The sequence below is a fragment of the Panthera uncia genome, chromosome X (genome assembly GCF_023721935.1).
Source record: "Panthera uncia isolate 11264 chromosome X, Puncia_PCG_1.0, whole genome shotgun sequence".
NCBI lineage: Eukaryota > Metazoa > Chordata > Mammalia > Carnivora > Felidae > Panthera > Panthera uncia.
The window spans coordinates 11,027,089-11,045,232 of record NC_064817.1 but is presented as its reverse complement, the minus strand read 5'-3'; the positions used below and the strand labels follow the sequence as shown (position 1 = coordinate 11,045,232).

At 43.9% G+C, this 18,144-nt stretch overlaps 1 protein-coding gene across 2 annotated transcripts; it reads left to right on the top strand.

The window, feature by feature from the left end:
• The first annotated feature begins 5,205 nt into the window (after positions 1-5,205).
• PIGA (phosphatidylinositol glycan anchor biosynthesis class A) lies at positions 5,206-18,124 on the top strand. Of its 2 annotated transcripts, none has more exons than XM_049643477.1 (6): positions 5,206-5,279; positions 7,696-8,475; positions 12,748-12,880; positions 13,655-13,787; positions 13,942-14,148; positions 15,813-18,124. In XM_049643477.1, exons 2-6 carry the CDS (start codon positions 7,758-7,760, stop codon positions 16,077-16,079), a joined length of 1,458 nt encoding a protein of 485 aa, XP_049499434.1. In that variant the 5' UTR covers positions 5,206-5,279; positions 7,696-7,757; the 3' UTR covers positions 16,080-18,124. The 2 variants fall into 2 exon arrangements, with proteins under 2 accessions (XP_049499434.1, XP_049499433.1); XM_049643476.1 differs by lacking the exon at positions 5,206-5,279 and adding an exon at positions 5,290-5,649.
• Positions 18,125-18,144: the final 20 nt, after the last annotated feature.

Sequence of the window (18,144 nt, the reverse complement as noted above, 5' to 3'; positions counted from 1 at the left end):
ATACTCTTTTGATAGTGTAGACTTTACTGAAAGTTTGATAAAATGGAGGGAATTATATAGCATTAATAGAATTAAGGCAGCATGAGGAGGATTACGTTTTTAGCAAATTGCAAAGTTAATGAACAGAATTAAGTTATTTAGCAAATAACTTAAAAATGGATGCCCTCCCCAGCATCTTGCAGAAATAGAAAGATACACAATCTATTACAACACTTACTCAAAACTTTTGTAAATAGTTGTGTTCGTGTGTACCTCTCCATTTCTGTGACCTCCTTACCATTAGAAATTGTCCTGGTCAAATTTGTGTGACCCGAGTTTCTCAGGCCAGACCACATGGAGCTATACAATAACAAGGAGGAAGGTAGCGGTAAACACAGCAAAATGGTTTTGTTTCTCCTGATGCCACGTGTAGAATTGCTGGATCCTGACCCAAGCCCCTGTCCTTCCTCTCTTGGTTCCTAAGCAGTTCTTGAATTCTCCTCTCCTTCACCCAAGTCCTCTGTGGCCTGTGGCTCTGGGCCCCTGCTCCTTTCCTGGCTTTAGCTCTCAGTCCCTGCCCTGGGGACACTGCTGATCTGGACCTGGCCTGGGACCAGTCCCCATCGTGCTGCCGTTATCATTGCTGTCATTTACTGGCGTTGGCCCAGTCATTCCTCTCCTGTCACTGTTCCTCTTACCCCTGCTTTATGACCTTGATGCCATAGGGCCTTCTTTCTTCTGGTTTCGCTGTTTGATTCCCAGCCTTCTGAAAGGGCTTGCACATAGTGCATTAGCATTCAACTCTGAGCTTTGTTCCTTCATTCAGTTCCTGCCATGTTGTCCTCCTCTGTAGTTCTTGGTCAAATTCCCTTGAGAACAGGGGTAGCGGACAGCCCAAGGGACACCACACAAAGGAGTCACTTTGCTCATCTCATTATGAGGCTGAGCAGCCTCATGGAGCCTCAGTTTCCCCACCTGCCAAATGTGGGTGACCATCTCCTCTCCTTGCTCCCAGAGTTGCTAACTTCACTTGAATTACCATAAGTGAAAACAATTTGAAAAATACAAAGTAATTTACAAATTAAAGGGATCATCCTGAAAGAAGGAGACGGTGAGCACAGTTTTTAGCTTATACTGGGTTCCTGGATCTTCCCTAAAGCCAACTCAAACCATGTTTTGCTTAGTGGCTCTGGCTTCCTAACTGCCATTGAGATGGAGATATCATAGACAGTTCTGGGCTAGGACAACGCATTTGCCATCTGCCTTTGTACTTCTAACCCTCTGTAACGACCAAGAGGTTTGCACTTGGATCCCTGAGGCTGTGTCTGACCTGGGCTGGAGCTGGCCCTCAGTGTGGAGGTGGGATAGCTGGCCTAAGGCCTTATTAGAATGTACTGTTCACTGCACAGAAGCATTTATCATAGTAATAGCTTTGGAATGTGGGCTGAAAATTCTCAACTTGTTGCAAAACAAAAATATGTGTGAAGTCCCAAGAGATTAAAGCAAATACGGCAAGTGCCAGTGATGCATGCTGTCCCTGATTATCTAAGCCACCAGGCTGGAGAATGTATTAATATGGCAGTACAGATCACAAAGCTGTGACTAAAGGAGGCAGTGGTGGGAGCCCCATTAGCACTGGAAACAGATTCGACAGCATAATGGTCAGAGTTGGATGAGATTAAAATACTGAGATGCTTGATAAAGGAGATGATGCAAAGCATCCATTGTAAGGCTTTTTTTTTCTTTTTTTAAGTGAACTCTACCCCCAATGTGGGGCTCAAATTCATGACTCCGAGATCAAGAGTCACACTCCCTACTGACTGAGCCAGCCAGGGACCCCTATTTTAAGGTTTTTAAGGAAAGTAATTTGGTGAAAATTGTGACCTTCATGGATTTGGTCATTTGGTCAATGAAGAGCTGGACTTTGTCTAATCCACCCATAATCCTCAGTGTGAAACAATGGCTTGCATTTAGTAGGTACCTAACAAACAGTACTCTAATAAATAAATAAATAAAGAAGCGGTATTGCATTGATTTTGTGACCAGTGAATGGGAACTCCTCTGCCGCTGGAAGCCCAAGACGAAATTTCACTCTCCAGGGCCTCTCTTCAGGTGGCCCTTCATCATTTAGTATCTTGCCTGAGCTTCTTTGCAGCATAGCCATTGGCGATCAAGAGGAAAGTTTCCAATAGGACTTCCCTCAGAGCATTTTAAGTTTATTTATTTATTTAGAGAGAGGCAGACAGTGTGAGTAGGGGAGGGGCAGAGAGAGAGGGAGAAAGAGAATCCCAAGAAGGCTCCGGACTGTCAGTGCACAGCTCGATGCGGGGCTCGAACTCATGAAACCGTGAGATCATGACCTGAGCCGAAACTTGCAAAGAGCTGGATTTCAAGGGAAGGCGATACCCACATTTATTTTATACCTTCTCCATTTATAGATCATTTTATACTACAGCTGGTACTGACTGCCCTCATATTTTACTAGGTGTAATCAGAATACACTGCATGTAAGTATTCTACTTTAACTTTAGTAATTTCTAAGAAAATTCTCTAAAGGTATATCTTGATTCCATACATTTAGGCAGAATACCATAATTAGAATTATTCTCAGATTTATAGCTTAGCCCTGATGCTACAACTTTCTTTTGACTTTTAGAAGATAGCCTTAAATTTACACTGGCTATAAACGGAGTCTCATACCCACATGAGATTGTGAGCCAGGTGCAGAATTATGATTTATTTGCCTTTAATGCTCAGTGCCTAGGTCAGAGACTGGGATGTGATGAATGAATTTCAATGTTTTCAGACTTCCAGAACCCATACACCTGCTCATTGGAACAGCCTGCAAGTTTTCTCAACCCTCTCCCCCTCCAACAGAGACTCAGAAACAGTGTGCCTTTATTAGCTATTTATAAAGGTCAGCCTATGCTACAGTATTTAAAACACAAAGAACCTTTCAAGAAAGGTGGATTGCTTGTTACTATTGGCAAAAAGTGTGTAAAAGCTACAAAGGATAAAAAATAATTTTTAAAACATAGGGACTATGTTTAATGTTCCTTGTATTCTCCACAAAGCCTTCTACAGGTAGGAACGTAGGAACTCGGTAAATGGTGATAATGGTAGGAAACACTGTTTTGAAAAGGATCACAAGTCATTTGAAGGAATAGTGGCATCAGGATCTTAGAATTTCGAATGTGCATTGTGATTAGAACTATGGCATTGGCAAACCAGGGGCTCAACACATGGGCTTAACGCTCATTGATACTTTCCAGTTTCTCTACCCACTCCCTTTGTCTTAAAACCTATTGCAAAAATGAACAGGAGTCTAAAGCAATGCTGTAACATCCTTGAACTTTCATCATCGTCTTTATTCTCTGATGCTTCAATATCAACCCAGTGCAGGGTATCTATTCCCACTTGAGTTAAACAGCATTAGCTCATTAAAGTTAACTCATTAGTAACACTTCAAATCCTACAACCAAAATGCTCCTTGAATGATATCATTGCACTGTAATATTTATATGGTACACTCCATAAAATATTGTCAATACATTTTATTGGGTATAAGTGTTCGTACTGGGACTGCACCGGTATTGGATACAGAAATCCATTAATACAATTAAGACTTAGTCACTGTCTATTACTAGGAACAAACCTTGCCTCAGCTTACTATCTGGCCAAGAAGGCAGACATTTAACAAGCAAACGCAATCATTTTCAGAACGAGTCCGTATGAGATCCAAACACCACCCGCCTTCCAGGATCAGGTGAAGGAGGAAGGGGGCTGTCAGTCAGGCAAGCAACTTGAATATCGCCTGATAACTACCAGACCAGCATAAGGCCAAAATACTATCAAACACAAAAGAGGGAGGATTGAGTTCCCTCTGTAGGCCTGGGGAGGGCATCAGAAAGGAGCTGAAATCTTCAGAGGATGAATAGGTTTTCTACAAGCTTAAAAGGGGCGCTAGAGGTAGTGCTCAGGAAGGCAACTGTTCTGGAAAGTGTATGCATGGTGGAGCTGGGGGAACTCCAGGCACTAAATGGCAGGGGAGGATGGCCATCAGACCATTTCCACCGATTCATGAGCCTCCTGGCCAATCACCACCATAGCCAGTAAAACCAGTTTGAGTGGGAGTTGATATTGTAGGTCAGACCTCAATTTTTTTTTCCTCCAGAGTGTAAGGTTGCCAGATAAAATACAAGATAGCCCGTTAAGTTTGAATTTCTGATAAACAACGAATACTTTTTTAGTCGAGTCCCCAATATGTGGGACATACTTATTTAAAATTTACCTGAGGGGCGCCTGGGTGACTCAGTCGGTTGGGCGTCGGACATCGGTTCAGGTCATGATCTCCTGGTTTGTGAGTTTGAGCCCCGCTTCCGGCTCTGTGCTGACAGCTCGGAGCCTGGGGCCTGCTTCGGATTCTGTGTCTCCCTCTCTCTCTGCCCCTGCCCTACTCATGCTCTGTGTCTCTCCGTCTCTCAATAATAAATAAATGTTAAAAAGAAAATAAAAAAAATAAAATTTACCTGAAATTCCAATTTTCATAAAGTTTGGTATTTTTTAGTCTTTATCTGTGTATTTTTATTTGCTACATCAGGCAACCCTAGCAGGGTGGTTAAGAACAAACACGGTTCTGCTGCGGCACAGATAACCAGAAACCCAAGGCCAGCGTGACCCCAGCCTTTGGTAGCCTTCTCACCCAAAAGTCCCTCCCATCCGAAGTCGCTGAGAACCGGCTTCCAGAAAAGAGACGCTGTAACCAGGCAACCAAGACGCGAACCCACCAGACCTTTTGCACAATTTGGGCTTAGAAGTCCAGTGCATCCTGGGAGTGAGTTTCCTAAGTTCAGCTTCGCTTCCAAAGGCCACCAGACTACAACTCCCAGCAGCCCTAAAGGCTCGCTGCGAGTCACGCTGGGATTTCTGACTTTACCCCGAGGAAGGCTCTTGATAGGTTGCTTGTGTAAGAAGAGACCAGGGCCGGTTTCTAGAGATCTGCGACACTAAGACTTCATATGAAAGATTAAACCAAAGATTACTACTTTCTGTGCAGAGAAAACAAGTTACTCTGAACATCGCGAAAACATGTGCTTACGCGCACTGACGTTCCACCGCGCGCTGAAGGGTGGGCGCTGAGCGGCGCTCCCGCACGTGACGCCAGCGCATCTTTGCGATTGGCTGCCTCGGGGGCGCGGCGCTCGGGCGCGGACGCCTCGGATTGGTGTTTCGGGACAGCGAGGTGGGACTCTGGCTGCAGCCGCGGGAGGTCCGGACACTGGCGGCCATGGGACTCGCCGGTAAGTGCGCGTCTGACCCTGCGCCAGCACTCTCGGCCGCTTCCGGATGGGACTGGGCTGCACCGGTGGGAGTGTGGCCGGCGATGGAAGGGGCGAAGCCGACGCGGCTTTGAAGCTCGGAAGTCGGGGTCGAGAGCCACCGGAGTCGAGTGGAGCTGAGGGTGCGCCGGGGTGGCCGCGCTGAAGCCGGTTCCGCCGAGATTGAGGCGGGCGGGGTGAAGGACTCCGGACCCCCAGCCTCAGACTCCTGCCCGCCGTCTGGCCATCTTCCTCCCTTTGGGCCTGGCGGAACCCTCCTTGACTCCAGCGGGGCTGCTGATTGAGCGGGGTCGTCCCTTCTTTGGCCCTGGCGCTCCCCGGTGACCTCTCAGTGAGTGAAGTCGGGGTATTGCCAGGGGGGTGGGTGTGGAAGCCCCGTCCTCCGGACCCAAGTCCCCTCGGGGTCTCCCTAAGGCTCCTCGGGAGCCTCTGCGGCTGTCTGCCCAGACACTCGTTGGCCATGAATGGTTGCAGATTTTATGGCCATCTCGCATTTGTCACTTAAGTGGCTGGGTGGAGACCGTGGGCAAATCGCTCAACTTGTTTGGCTTCTCGTTTGTAGAGTAAGGGAGGTATTCCTAGATCTCCTAGCCTCTCTTCGGCTTTAAAATCTAAGAATGTGTGATTGTGCCATTTGTTGAGCTTCTATGCCAGAAAGATGTTAGGCGTGATAACCCGATGGAAGTAGGCAGACTCCTCACAGGACGTTAGCAGGTTCATGAGAAAACTTTTAAGATTATTTCATTTGGTCCTTCACTCCTTTTTTTGTTTTTGTTTTTTAATCACTCATCTTTTTAAGTTGAGTACAACTGGAAATTCAGGTGTAGGTGACGAACCACAGTAAGAAAATGTTACTGAAACCACTTAAAAGTACAAAACTGACGACTCCCAAAATTTGGTAGTCTTGAATCTTAATTAGTAAATTCAGGTCAAGAAACACTGAGTATTTCTGAGAATATACGTAAAACATAGATAAATTTGTTAGCGAGAAGAATTAAGACTTCGCACAGGCAGTTGATTTGCATTTCCTGAGTTTGCAGGTGAAATCAGAGACTCAGACCTTTGGAATGGCTTTCCCTTGTACCACTGAGTTTCTGGAGGTGTGGAAATCTCCATTGTAAATCTGAGGGAGATTTTCACTAGCTTTCCACAGCACTCTTGAGCTTTAAAAGTAAGAATATGTAATAGTACCGAATACTGAGCATTTTGCGCTGATGAGGATCTAAGGGACCCCTGAAGTAAATATTTCCTACTTAAGGTTTAGAAAATGGCCCCAGATCCAACCCACCTCTAACTGAGCCTATCTCGAGACTCCAAACCAGAGAGAGGGACGCTCATGGAAGAAAGGCTTACATAACTGAAAGAAAGTTTAAGAAAACGAAAGGAGCCCTTTAACACCAGCCTTGAATACGGAAGGGGAAAACGTAGGTGGATGTCTGTAACATGTGCTGTAGGTGATATTGAAAAAGCTACCATCAAAAAGACAGTTCTAGTTCCAGGTATATTTTAGTATAAACCACAAAGTGAATCGCAGAATTGTATGAGGTTTGTGGAATCAGTGGCTAAGGTCTAGAGCAGGGTCGGCAAACTTTCTGTAAAGAGCCATATGTTTAATTATTGAAATGCACTGGTTTGTTAGCATAGCACATCCTTATATACTGTGATGTAACATACTTTTATTTATCTGTTTATTTTGAGAGGCAGAACACAAGTGAGGGCGGGGGGGCCAGAGAGAGAGGAGGGAGAGAATCTGAAGCAGGCTCCACATGGTCAGCACAAGAGCCCGACACGGGGCTCGACCCCACCAACCGTGAGATCATGACCTGAGCCGAAATCTAGAGTTGGATGCGTCACTGACTGTGCCACCCGAGTGCCCCGAAACTTACTTTTTTAAAATTATGTGTAGGAGTTTTTTTTTTTAATTTTTTAAAATGTTTATTTGGTGGGGGGGGGGGGACAGGGCATGCGGGGGGGAGGGGCAGAGAAATTGGGAGACACAGAATGTGAAGCAGGCTCCAGGCTCCGAGCTGTCAGCACAGAGCCCGACGCAGGACTTGAACCCACGAACCATGACATCATGACTTAAGCCGAAGTTGGACGCTTAACTAACTGAGCCACCCAGGTGCCCCCGTGTAGGAGTTTTTTTAAAGCGAAATTAAAATATAAGGACATTGCAGAATCTAGTTTTGTTGTATGGTACGTAGTAAATGCTAAGCAAGTAAATGTCAGATGAGTAATTTCATTATATGCTTTTGTTTTATTTCTAGGGGGAAAGCTGGCAAATTTACATTAGCATAAAACAGTGTTTATATCTGGATTTGGAAAATGTAATATATTTTGTCTCTGAGCTGAGATCTTGTTTTACTCTCTCTTTCAGGTACTAGACGACACATATCTTAACTGAGCTGCTCTAAGGACTAATGCCTAAACCATCTCAGCATGGCCTGTAGAGGAGGAGGTGGGCCTGGCCAGTTTCCCTCAGCTGTGCTCTCCCGTGTCAGCCCTGGAAGTCTGTCGACATGTAGGACCCATACCCATAATATATGCATGGTGTCGGACTTTTTCTATCCCAATATGGGAGGCGTGGAAAGCCACATTTACCAGCTCTCTCAGTGTCTGATTGAAAGAGGGCACAAAGTTATAATTGTCACCCATGCTTATGGAAATCGAAAAGGCATCCGTTACCTCACTAATGGCCTCAAAGTCTATTACTTGCCTCTGAAAGTCATGTACAACCAATCTACGGCCACGACCCTCTTTCACAGTCTGCCATTGCTCAGGTACATATTTGTTCGGGAGAGAGTCACGATAATACATTCACATAGTTCTTTTTCTGCCATGGCCCATGATGCCCTCTTCCACGCCAAGACCATGGGGCTCCAGACAGTCTTCACGGACCACTCCCTTTTTGGATTTGCTGATGTCAGCTCGGTGCTTACAAACAAGCTTCTAACTGTGTCTCTTTGTGACACAAACCACATAATTTGTGTCTCTTATACTAGTAAGGAAAACACTGTGCTAAGAGCAGCACTGAATCCTGAAATAGTGTCCGTCATTCCTAATGCTGTAGATCCTACTGACTTCACTCCAGACCCATTTAGAAGGCATGATAGTATAATAACTGTTGTTGTTGTCAGCAGACTTGTTTACAGAAAAGGTAATGAAATGATAGCTACAATTGCACTGCACAGACTTTTGTTTCTTGTAGAAAGCTGTTGAATACTTGTATGTAATGATTGTTTGGCTTGTCGTTTTGTTTTATGGGCTCATAACCACTTCTGGATTAAATATAGCGAAGCAAGGTGTAATACTGTTTGATACATCCCCCCAGATTTTTTGAAATGGTGGTGAATGCCACCCCCCCACCTTTGATGTTTTAATAGTTACTTAAAAACAGTAATCTGATGTTGTTGAGCAGGTCAGGTCTTTTTAAGGTTAAACAGCCCTGTGTGTGTGGTAAGAGGTGAGAGGCTGAGCCACCACATAGCCCTTTCTTTCTGATTGCAAAAGTAATGCCTTTTCACTGCAGATATTTTGAAAACTAAGAAAAGCACAGAGGTGAAAAGTAAAATCAGCTGTAATTGTACTATTCGGGGATGACCTTTAGGAATATTTCAATTTCTAGCTTTCCTGTCTATTATGCATTTCCTCAAAGTCAGTGAGCTTGTTCTGAACATTGCCGTTTTATAGCTTATTTCATTTAATCGTAGATAAGGTGTTAATAATCTGTGGGCAGGTAAGTGGTGAAGGCAGGGGGATTAGACAGCCTGGAGCCTGATCCTCCCCGAATCCCACTGTGTGATTGAGGACAAGCTGCTTAACCTCTCTGAGTCTCAGTTTTTTCATTTGTACGGTTTGAGCAACACCAGGAATCTTGTGAGGGTTCAGTGATGGTTCCTGTAAAGTACTTAGGCCAGTTTGTATTTGATAAGTGTCTGCCATTATCAAGGAGGATTTTTTTTTTAGTGCCTCTGCAGCACTTAATGGACACCGCAATAGCATTTGTAGAGCCTCGTTTACTAAAAGCCTGAAACGGTCTGGTTATTCAGAACCTAAGTGGTCTTCTGGATGGTATTTGAAAAACCTGTCCAGTAATCAAAATCATCACTTAAAGTAGGGAATTATTGAAAAAAAAAAATAATCCATACCCTCCCTTAAGTATTTGAATTTAACTCAGAATGTTATTAACACACACCGAGTTGCCAGTAAGTAGTTGGACGTGGGCTTCCAGGCGTAAGAGTACTGGTCCGCTGGTTTGAGCTGTGCCGTCTTTCTCGCACGGCCACCTTCCAAAAGCGTCATTATTTGTAGTTGCCGATTTGGGCTTCCTTTAAGTGGGGTGAGAACTTAAAGGTGTACGAAATCGTGTACTTCGAGATTTTTGACTTGTTCTTGATTTGACACAGTGGTTTAGGATATCCCCTAATCGGACAAGAGCTTTCTGGTGTAACTTTTCCTTTATTGAATTTTTCATACCGTTCAGCTTAGCCTCATAGGAACTTAACTGTGTCAGTTGATGTGCCATTTACGTCAATTACCCAGCGTTCCCAAAGTACCCGCATTACCAAGCGTAGCTGGCCTCAGACGTACGTGGACCAGTGCAGCTGGTTCTCAGCGCGCAGCTCAGCGGTGGGGTCGGAAGTGTACCAGTGTGCCCAGGAGTGGCCTACGGTGCAGACGCGGGCCTTGCTCAGTATGCTTTACATTTGGAACGGAGCCCTGGTTGGTCCAGCAGTCCACTTAAGTGGAGGTTGGTGAGGAAACTGTCGAGCTGCGTTTTCTGGGGTGAAGGCATGCTCTCTCGGTGTGCTTCCTGTTTTAATCAAGAAGATGTGAATGGACCCGCAGTCTCTCTTGGAAACCCCTCTGGGGATACTGGTGAGGTATTGCAACTTAGAAAACGCGCCTAGGCTATCTTTTAGTCACATAGCTAAAAGAGCTGTGAGCTAGCTAGCCGAGAATGAGTGTGGTGCATGCATGGTCGAGGATCAGAGCAAAATGAAATCTTGGTACAAACTAAAGCTGTTACCTTTACGTCACTAACGATGGTATTTGAGCCCGCTGAGCTAACTACCAGCAACAGAGGGAAGGCACGGCCTGTCCTGTTCTCAATTCGGTCATTTAACAAGTATTTAGCGAACCCGCTCCATGCGCCAGGCACTGTACAAAAAGTAACATTCTCGGAAGGAACGGCCACATCTCTAGCCCAAAAGTGAGTAGTTGTGTTTATGGTCCGTTAATTATCAACTAGTTAATTTCCTTAGGAGGTGTTCCTTTGGACCAGTTCTCAAAGGCCCAATGCAGTGTATTGAGTGAGAGAGGAGAAATCCCACTTCTTACCCCTGAGCTTCCCTGGCTGCCTTCTTCCCTTTTTCCAGAGCCTGTTGTGCTCAGTCAGGGTCTCCCAGTGCTCCTGCGCGTGTGCAGGCACGCCCCCCTTCTTGCTGCGGTGGTGATGACAACTTCCATTTATATTCTGGAGTTGATAAAGCCTGTACATGGTACAGTACCTCACTTGACCCTCCCAACAACTGTAGGGTAGATGTTATCTGCACGTAACTGAGTCTCAGAGAGGGTAAGTAATTCACTCAGGTTACACAGTATCAGAGATGACAAACAAGAGTCCAGCTCTTGAACTAAGGTCTCCTGTTCCCTCACCTCTGGCCCAGAGTCTAGGTGTAGATTCAGAAATTTCTTTAACATATGTTAGACTGATCTTTAGAAGCCATTTGTATCATGATTTTTTTTTGTCCGTTTTGTGTGACTATGGCAATTGCAAGTCCTTTTGTATGTTCCATTGTGTTAGACTCTTCTCAGAGGCAGGAGAATATTTTATTGTTTGGGAAAACCCTTTCATTCCTAGAATAATAATATAGATCATTGATAGTATTAATCAGTTCCATTCCTTATAAGGTAGTTGTCGGGATTCCATGACCTCGCACCCTTCAAGGGCATTGCCTAATGTAGTAACCGCTCAGTAAATGTTGTTATCAGCAGTTATAATTAGCACGCTATGTGTATTGCACTTTTCATTAGAAGGCTGGGTTCTTAACCTTTGTAATAGAAGGGAGAAGGAAAGGTAAGAAAGAAAACGAAAGAACTATAGGACACTAAATGGTAAAAGTCATTAAGCCACCTTCTAGTTTATGTAGAAATCCAATGGATGGATTTGGTAATTGTTTGGAAACACGGATAGCTAAGATTTTAATGAGAAGCCTTCATAGTTCAGAAAAGTCGCAGTGAATTTATGTTTGCTAATGCAATCATATTTTGAAAATAGCGGAGTTTACTTAAGTCCTACTTTGAATTGTTTAATAAAAATGACGCCATATATATAATTTCTCCCACCATCCTTTTTTATAATTGATCTGCCTGTATCTGGGAAGGACTGAGAAGAAGTGCAATTCTTGTGTGTGTGTGTGTGTGTGTGTGTGTGTGTGTGTGTATGCATTTCTTAAATTAATAAACTTTAACCGGGTTATTTTACATTTATTTTTACTTTTGAATGTGTCCAATTTATAAATGTTACTTAACTAAATTCCCAAATAGTGTCAACATGCTGTCACTCTGGATAGCCGCTTTCAGACTAGAAGAGCATGGTTTATTTTGTTGCTTTATATTACCTGAGGTCGTATTTCCACATTATAAGTAGAGTGTTTGATTAAAGAACAAAAAGGAACCAAGATGCATCCTTTTGTTCTGACGGACCCTAATGACCTAGCAGTAGCGGTCCTGCCACCTTCGTTTACTGTCATTCAAGGGAAGCGGCTCTAGCAGGTTTGGATGGACTACTCTTTTCAATTTCCCAAACACCATAGTGTTTGCTGTAAAATCCTCTGTACAAACCACATTGTCAAAGTGGAGGCTACAGTTCTACTTTGTCACTTGGCCCTTTCCTAGGGCGGGAAGTGGAACGCAGGCTGGGAGAAAGTTGGTAGCTGAAAGAGATCTTGGACTTCGGGTACGCCTGGTCTCTTCTATATCAGAAAACTTTCCCTTGGTCAAAGAGCTTGCCCCTAAAACGGCTGGGACAGGACCTAGATAGATCTCCGGTCAGCTGTCCAGCCTTGTCGAAAACGAACTCCGATGTCAGCTACCTCAAATACCTGTTTTATAACAGGTGATATGTAAAACACAAGCGAGTACCTTGAAGAATGTTCCGTTACAGTGAAACCAAACAGTCCGTGTGTTGGGTAACAAAGGATGTGTCAATGTATGTGTCTTTAAGAATTGCAGCTTGCAGGAGATGAGTCCTAGTTTGGACGATCCCAGGGAATCCACCTTCCCCGGAAAGGTTTGAGAGTTCGTTTCTATACTTAAGGAGGGCATGGCTAATACTCTTCAAAGTGAGTGGATTCTCAGTTCTGATGAACTTTTTTAGGTTTAAATATTACTCTTTCCAACATTCACCTTTATTTTATATTTCTAGGGACTGATTTGCTTAGTGGTATAATACCTGAACTCTGTCAAAAATATCCAGATTTAAATTTCATAATTGGAGGAGAGGGACCTAAGAGAATCATTTTGGAAGAAGTACGGGAAAGGTACCAGCTACATGACAGGTATTGATGGATTCCATACTGCCTTGGGTGAGAAAATACCAGTTACCTAAATTCAGTTTGGGTGACGTGTGTTAAGTGGGTTGTTTCTCTTACATGTACCCGATGTACAACTGTGACGCGAGGTCTCTTTTTTTTTAAATGTATGTACTATGGGAAACTTTAGTTTAAGATTCACAGTTTAATTGTTTTTGTTGTTGTTGTTAGCCCAATATTATTGGACTCTAGGGGGCAGTGGTTGGAGGTATCCTGGAAGGTGTGTGTGCGCGTGCGCACATCCACGCATGCACACGCCAACCGCTTTGGAAATGTTTGCGCGTTTTCAAGGCTTGCTGAGTGGTGATTTCTATAGCGTGGCCCAAGTCGTGTAAATTGCCCCGCACATACAGGTTCAAGTACTTTTCTTTCTCAGTAACTTAGAACGGTGTTTGCTGTGAGACGTCCGTTTAGAAGGGGCATTTTCCTCTTTAGAAATGACTTTAATATTTACTCATCAAAGCATATTAATATCTTTATTAAATGCCAACCAATTTTGGAAAAGATGAAATTTGTAGGCGTGACAAAAGTTCGCAATATGTTAGCCGTGTGGGTTTGAACCAAAGAGCTTTAAAAGACTCTTAGGTAAGAGTTTGGAGATGCTAACCTTTTTTGAGGTGGAAAACATCAGAACCAGCAATAATCTAAGTACAGTACGGATAGCACACTTGGCTTCTAAATGATATTTCTTTTCTAGCAAGATTTTCACTCCCCTCTTTCTTCTCTCATTTCAAAAATCAGAGTACGTCTCTTGGGAGCCTTAGAACACAAGGATGTTAGAAATGTCTTAGTTCAAGGACATATTTTTCTTAATACTTCCCTTACCGAAGCGTTCTGCATGGCAATTGTGGAAGCAGCCAGTTGCGGTTTACAGGTAAAAAGCTTTGAGGCCTTGCACTGTCGGGGTTTCTGTACTTGCATTCTGAAAAATAATCAGACACATTCTGTAACGACTTTTCAAGTTGGTTTGGCTTCTTTTCCTGAGGTACGAATTATGGTGTGTCACGTGTTCTTTGTCTCTTCTTAAGGTCGTCAGTACCAGGGTTGGCGGGATTCCTGAAGTACTTCCAGAAAATCTGATCATTTTATGTGAGCCTTCTGTAAAGTCCTTGTGTGAGGGTTTGGAAAAAGCGATCTCCCAACTCAAATCAGGAGCGTTGCCGGCCCCCGAAGATATTCACAACATCGTAAAGACTTTCTACACCTGGAGGAACGTTGCGGAAAGAACTGAAAAAGTATGTCATGGGCTAAGCAAAGAGTATTTGAACGATTGGGTCTGAATTCTTGGCGTTTTGTGTACACGTTTGCTATTTCTTCTCTAGGTTTATCCTCTCTGTTGCTTAAGTTTACGAAGTCTCTTCCGATGAGAAGACACGAACCGTGTACTGCTTTTGGTATATGCTAGGCTGTTTCTAGTCAAGTCCTTGCCTTTGACATCTGAAAATAGTGGTAATGCCATCTAGACCCTTCATTAAATTGGGCCTGAGGAAGTTTTCTAGGAAGTCACAACAGTTAAAGGCAAAACTGATATTAAACTCTACTCTTAGACGTTTTCTTAAGGCTGCTTCTAATTCTACAGCATGTGGGTCTACTAGAGAATACATGGTTTTGCTGAGTCCGATTGTGGCCAACATTTAGCTTGGGCTACTTCCCGAAACCCTTGCGTCACCTTTGCTAAGTAATGTGATTTTCCGTGGAAAGAGGAGTTTGGCATCTTTGGGCTGATTGAGAACATAATGAGTGAGGACTCAAAATGCACGTGACAGATGTTGCAAACAGGATCACAAATAAAAAGCAGCAGTAGAGAATTTGGAGTTGCTTTTTTAATTCTGCCGGGTCCACACAGGCCATTTTGATCCTGTTCAACTCCTGCTTTGTAGTTTAACCGTGCTATTTAGAAACTTGATGAAGAAATTGAATTGGAGTTCACTCTGGAAGCGTACTTTCTCAACTATCCTAATTCAGCAGTGCCCGCATAATTCTGATTGAGATGTGTCCCAGATGTTTGGAAGGTGGAAGAGCTAGCTGAAAACGGCCCGCGCCCTTCCAGAGGTCGCTGCCCCGTGGCACCTGCACCGCGTGTCACAACTTCCTTGGGTTCGCAAGGAGGCGGCGCACAGGTCTGCTGTGTGGGAAGGACCGCAAGGAATGCTGAGAGGCTGTTGAAACATAAATGCTGGCCTCGTTTGTGTTCGAAACAAACATGTTTACGGGTCTTCGTGGGGTTTTGTTTGGAATACTTCTGAGGTCCGTGCTTGGCGGTGTTTCACAAAGCACGCCACCTACCACCAGTTCTCGGCAGTCAGCTTTGCGTTAGGTGCCGGTGTCCGACCTGTGCCATCTGCTAAAATGTCCCCCGTCTTTTCCCCCTTCCTTCCGTGTGGAGTCTACAAAGTGTTTGTGTATGTGCTCACCATCTGTGCTCAGCAGCACGGCCTCACGTGGCTGTGGACGGAAGGGCCTCTCTTACCCAGAAGCGCACTAGATTAGAGCTCTCTGCTGGGGGCTAGTGGTGAGAGCATCTCAGCCGCGTCCCGGAACCTTAGAAGGCCAGCCCTGCTTCAGGAATTCACTGCCGCATTAAATACGGCCTCGACAGACGTGACCCGAAAGGCGGCTCCGGCTTCTCAGGACTTCGGAGTTCTCGTAGTTGGTTAAGTTTGGTGGTGATGCCCTAGAGGCCAGGAGTGTAGCCCAGTGTTCTGGCCAGAATAAGTACTCCATAAGTGTTGAATCAAATGACAATAATGACTGTGATTGTATTCATCACATCATTACTAAAACAGCAACAGCAACGAAATGTAAGCGACCTCACTTTGCATCTGTACGGCATTCCTGGTCGGCGCGGGTCGTTGTTTGTCGTGGGTTACAGTGCTCACTGTCGGCCTCTCTCTGCCAGGTGTACGACCGCGTGGCAGGAGAAGCCGTGTTACCGATGGACAGACGACTGGACAGACTCATCTCTCACTGCGGCCCGGTGACGGGCTACATTTTTGCTTTGTTGGCTGTAGTCAACTTTCTCTTCCTCGTTTTCCTGCGATGGGTGACTCCAGATTCTGTCATCGACGTTGCAATAGACGCCACAGGGCCAGACGGGGCCTGGACTCCTCGATACCCTCCCAGTAAAAAAGAGGGCAAGAATAATGCGATGTCTAAAACCAGGTAGAAGAAAGCCTGGGTTGTAACATTTTACACATTTGTGATAGTTCTATTAAGACTATCGAAAATAACCTTGCTTTTTTCTTTTTCTTTTTAAAGTTCATTTAGTAAGTTATGCTACCTCTATACCATTCGATGTTTTATTTTGAAGAAAGATAAAAACTTATGCAACTCCTGAGTGTAGAAACTCCTTGCACTTACTTAAAATTTAGGAGAGAACATTTAAGCCACTCAGGTATGACATTTTTCAGACTACTGAAATCCCTTTAACGGAGATGTTTTAACATTATATTTTGGGAGCTTTGGGTGCTGAAGGGCCAAATGTTTTCTGGGCATTTTTTGGCCAATTTTAAATGTTCTACCATTAATTAGACATTCACCAGATGTTTACAAGTTTTCTTTAGGGAAGTACAACAACGATACGAACTACTTTGAGTCCTGTTCACACACGTCATAGCCATTGAAGTCCTGTTCGTAGCCGTTGATTTGTTTCGCTCAGTGTTACGTACCGTCAGCAGGTTTCTTGAGTAAGATGGTCCATCAGTTAGTAGCATGTTTTAAGCACCTACTATGTGTAGAACATTGAACCAGACACTTCCTGCTGTTAAGGACCAGGGGCACATGTGCTCTTTGTCAATCACTCCGATGGCTCACTTCTCTGTAGTCACAGGTGACAAGCTGGTAAAATATCAAACATGCCAAAAATGCTCCTGCTTTTAATGCCGGGAAGAAACTGTCAGCATACGCTGATTACTTCTTCGATCTTGTCACGTGCGTTCTCCTAGGTAGAGCCTTCGTCTTCGTTTGTGTTTATGAAAATACCTTTTCTTTTGAAATACTAGGGACCGATATCACTGTTGATGCTAGTGCAGAGAAACCCTCCACGTGCTTCCGTGCATCGTTTAGTCCTCTGTACATGCCTTCATGTCTTCCGAGCAGAACGTACGAGGTGTGCAGTCTCCAAGTCAGCTGCTACCCTGTACCTTCGATGCAAGCCACGTCCCTTCACTTGTGGCCTAGCTGATGTCTGAGAAGTATCGTCAGTATGCAAAAGTCTTTGCCCCAGAATGTTTTATTTATAGCAGATTGAGTCTGAAAATGTTAGGAACACAGTCTCTTGTGTGGATGTGTGTTGTTCACTGTAATCGTTGTTGCCCAGAGCCATGGGTTTTTAAACCCCAAATTATCCACATGGTGTGTCTTACGAACTCCTTGAACTCCTTAGACTAAGTTTTTGTGATCAAGGACTGCGAGATCAAAAGAACGAGGCACTCGTCGGTGCACTAGATAGATTCTGGCAGTATTGTGATCCTTGACGGGACTTGTTTTCTTTAATGATAACATTCACAAAACTTCTTTTTAAAAAGTATCTTAACATGCCCGTTAACCGGTTGCCACCGATAACGTAGGGAATATGTTTGTGTTTTGTGCCGAAACACAAACGCGGGAGTGCGGTTTTTAAAACCTGGAAGTTAACGGTTCTTTGGTGAAAGAAAAATGGACTGACCTAAACCATTAAATTTCATTGGGATTTTTATGCACAGAAACGGATTTATATAAATATGAAACAGTGCCAGTATTCACGGCGAAGCACGCAACTGTAACCTTTGCTTTTATGTATCCTGTTGAGCAATTTTGAAGGGCATACTACTGTTGGTTCTTCTATTTTTGTTTCTTAGCATATTTTCAAGATTGCCATGTGTTTCAGGTGGAAATGGGATTTAAACTTCTTGCATGTAAAGTATGTAATTTGCAAATCAGAATTATTTCCTTTGTTTTTAACAAACGGAAGTAAATTTGCTTGTTCTCGTTAATCTTAATTTTCAGGCTTCCTGGATACCTTAATCGTAACTGTCAGTGTTGCACTGGTCAATATGTGGGAACATATTGTTCTACCCCGCTACTTACATTTATTTGAAAGTGAACTTGCAGTGATGGGGAATTTATGAAAAATATATTGTATTTCTTTTGATATTATAAAAATGAGCACATATAACACTGATTTATGAAAACATGCTACGTGTCCAAAAATAAAGACCAAAATGACATTTTGACAATTTTCTGAGTTTGTC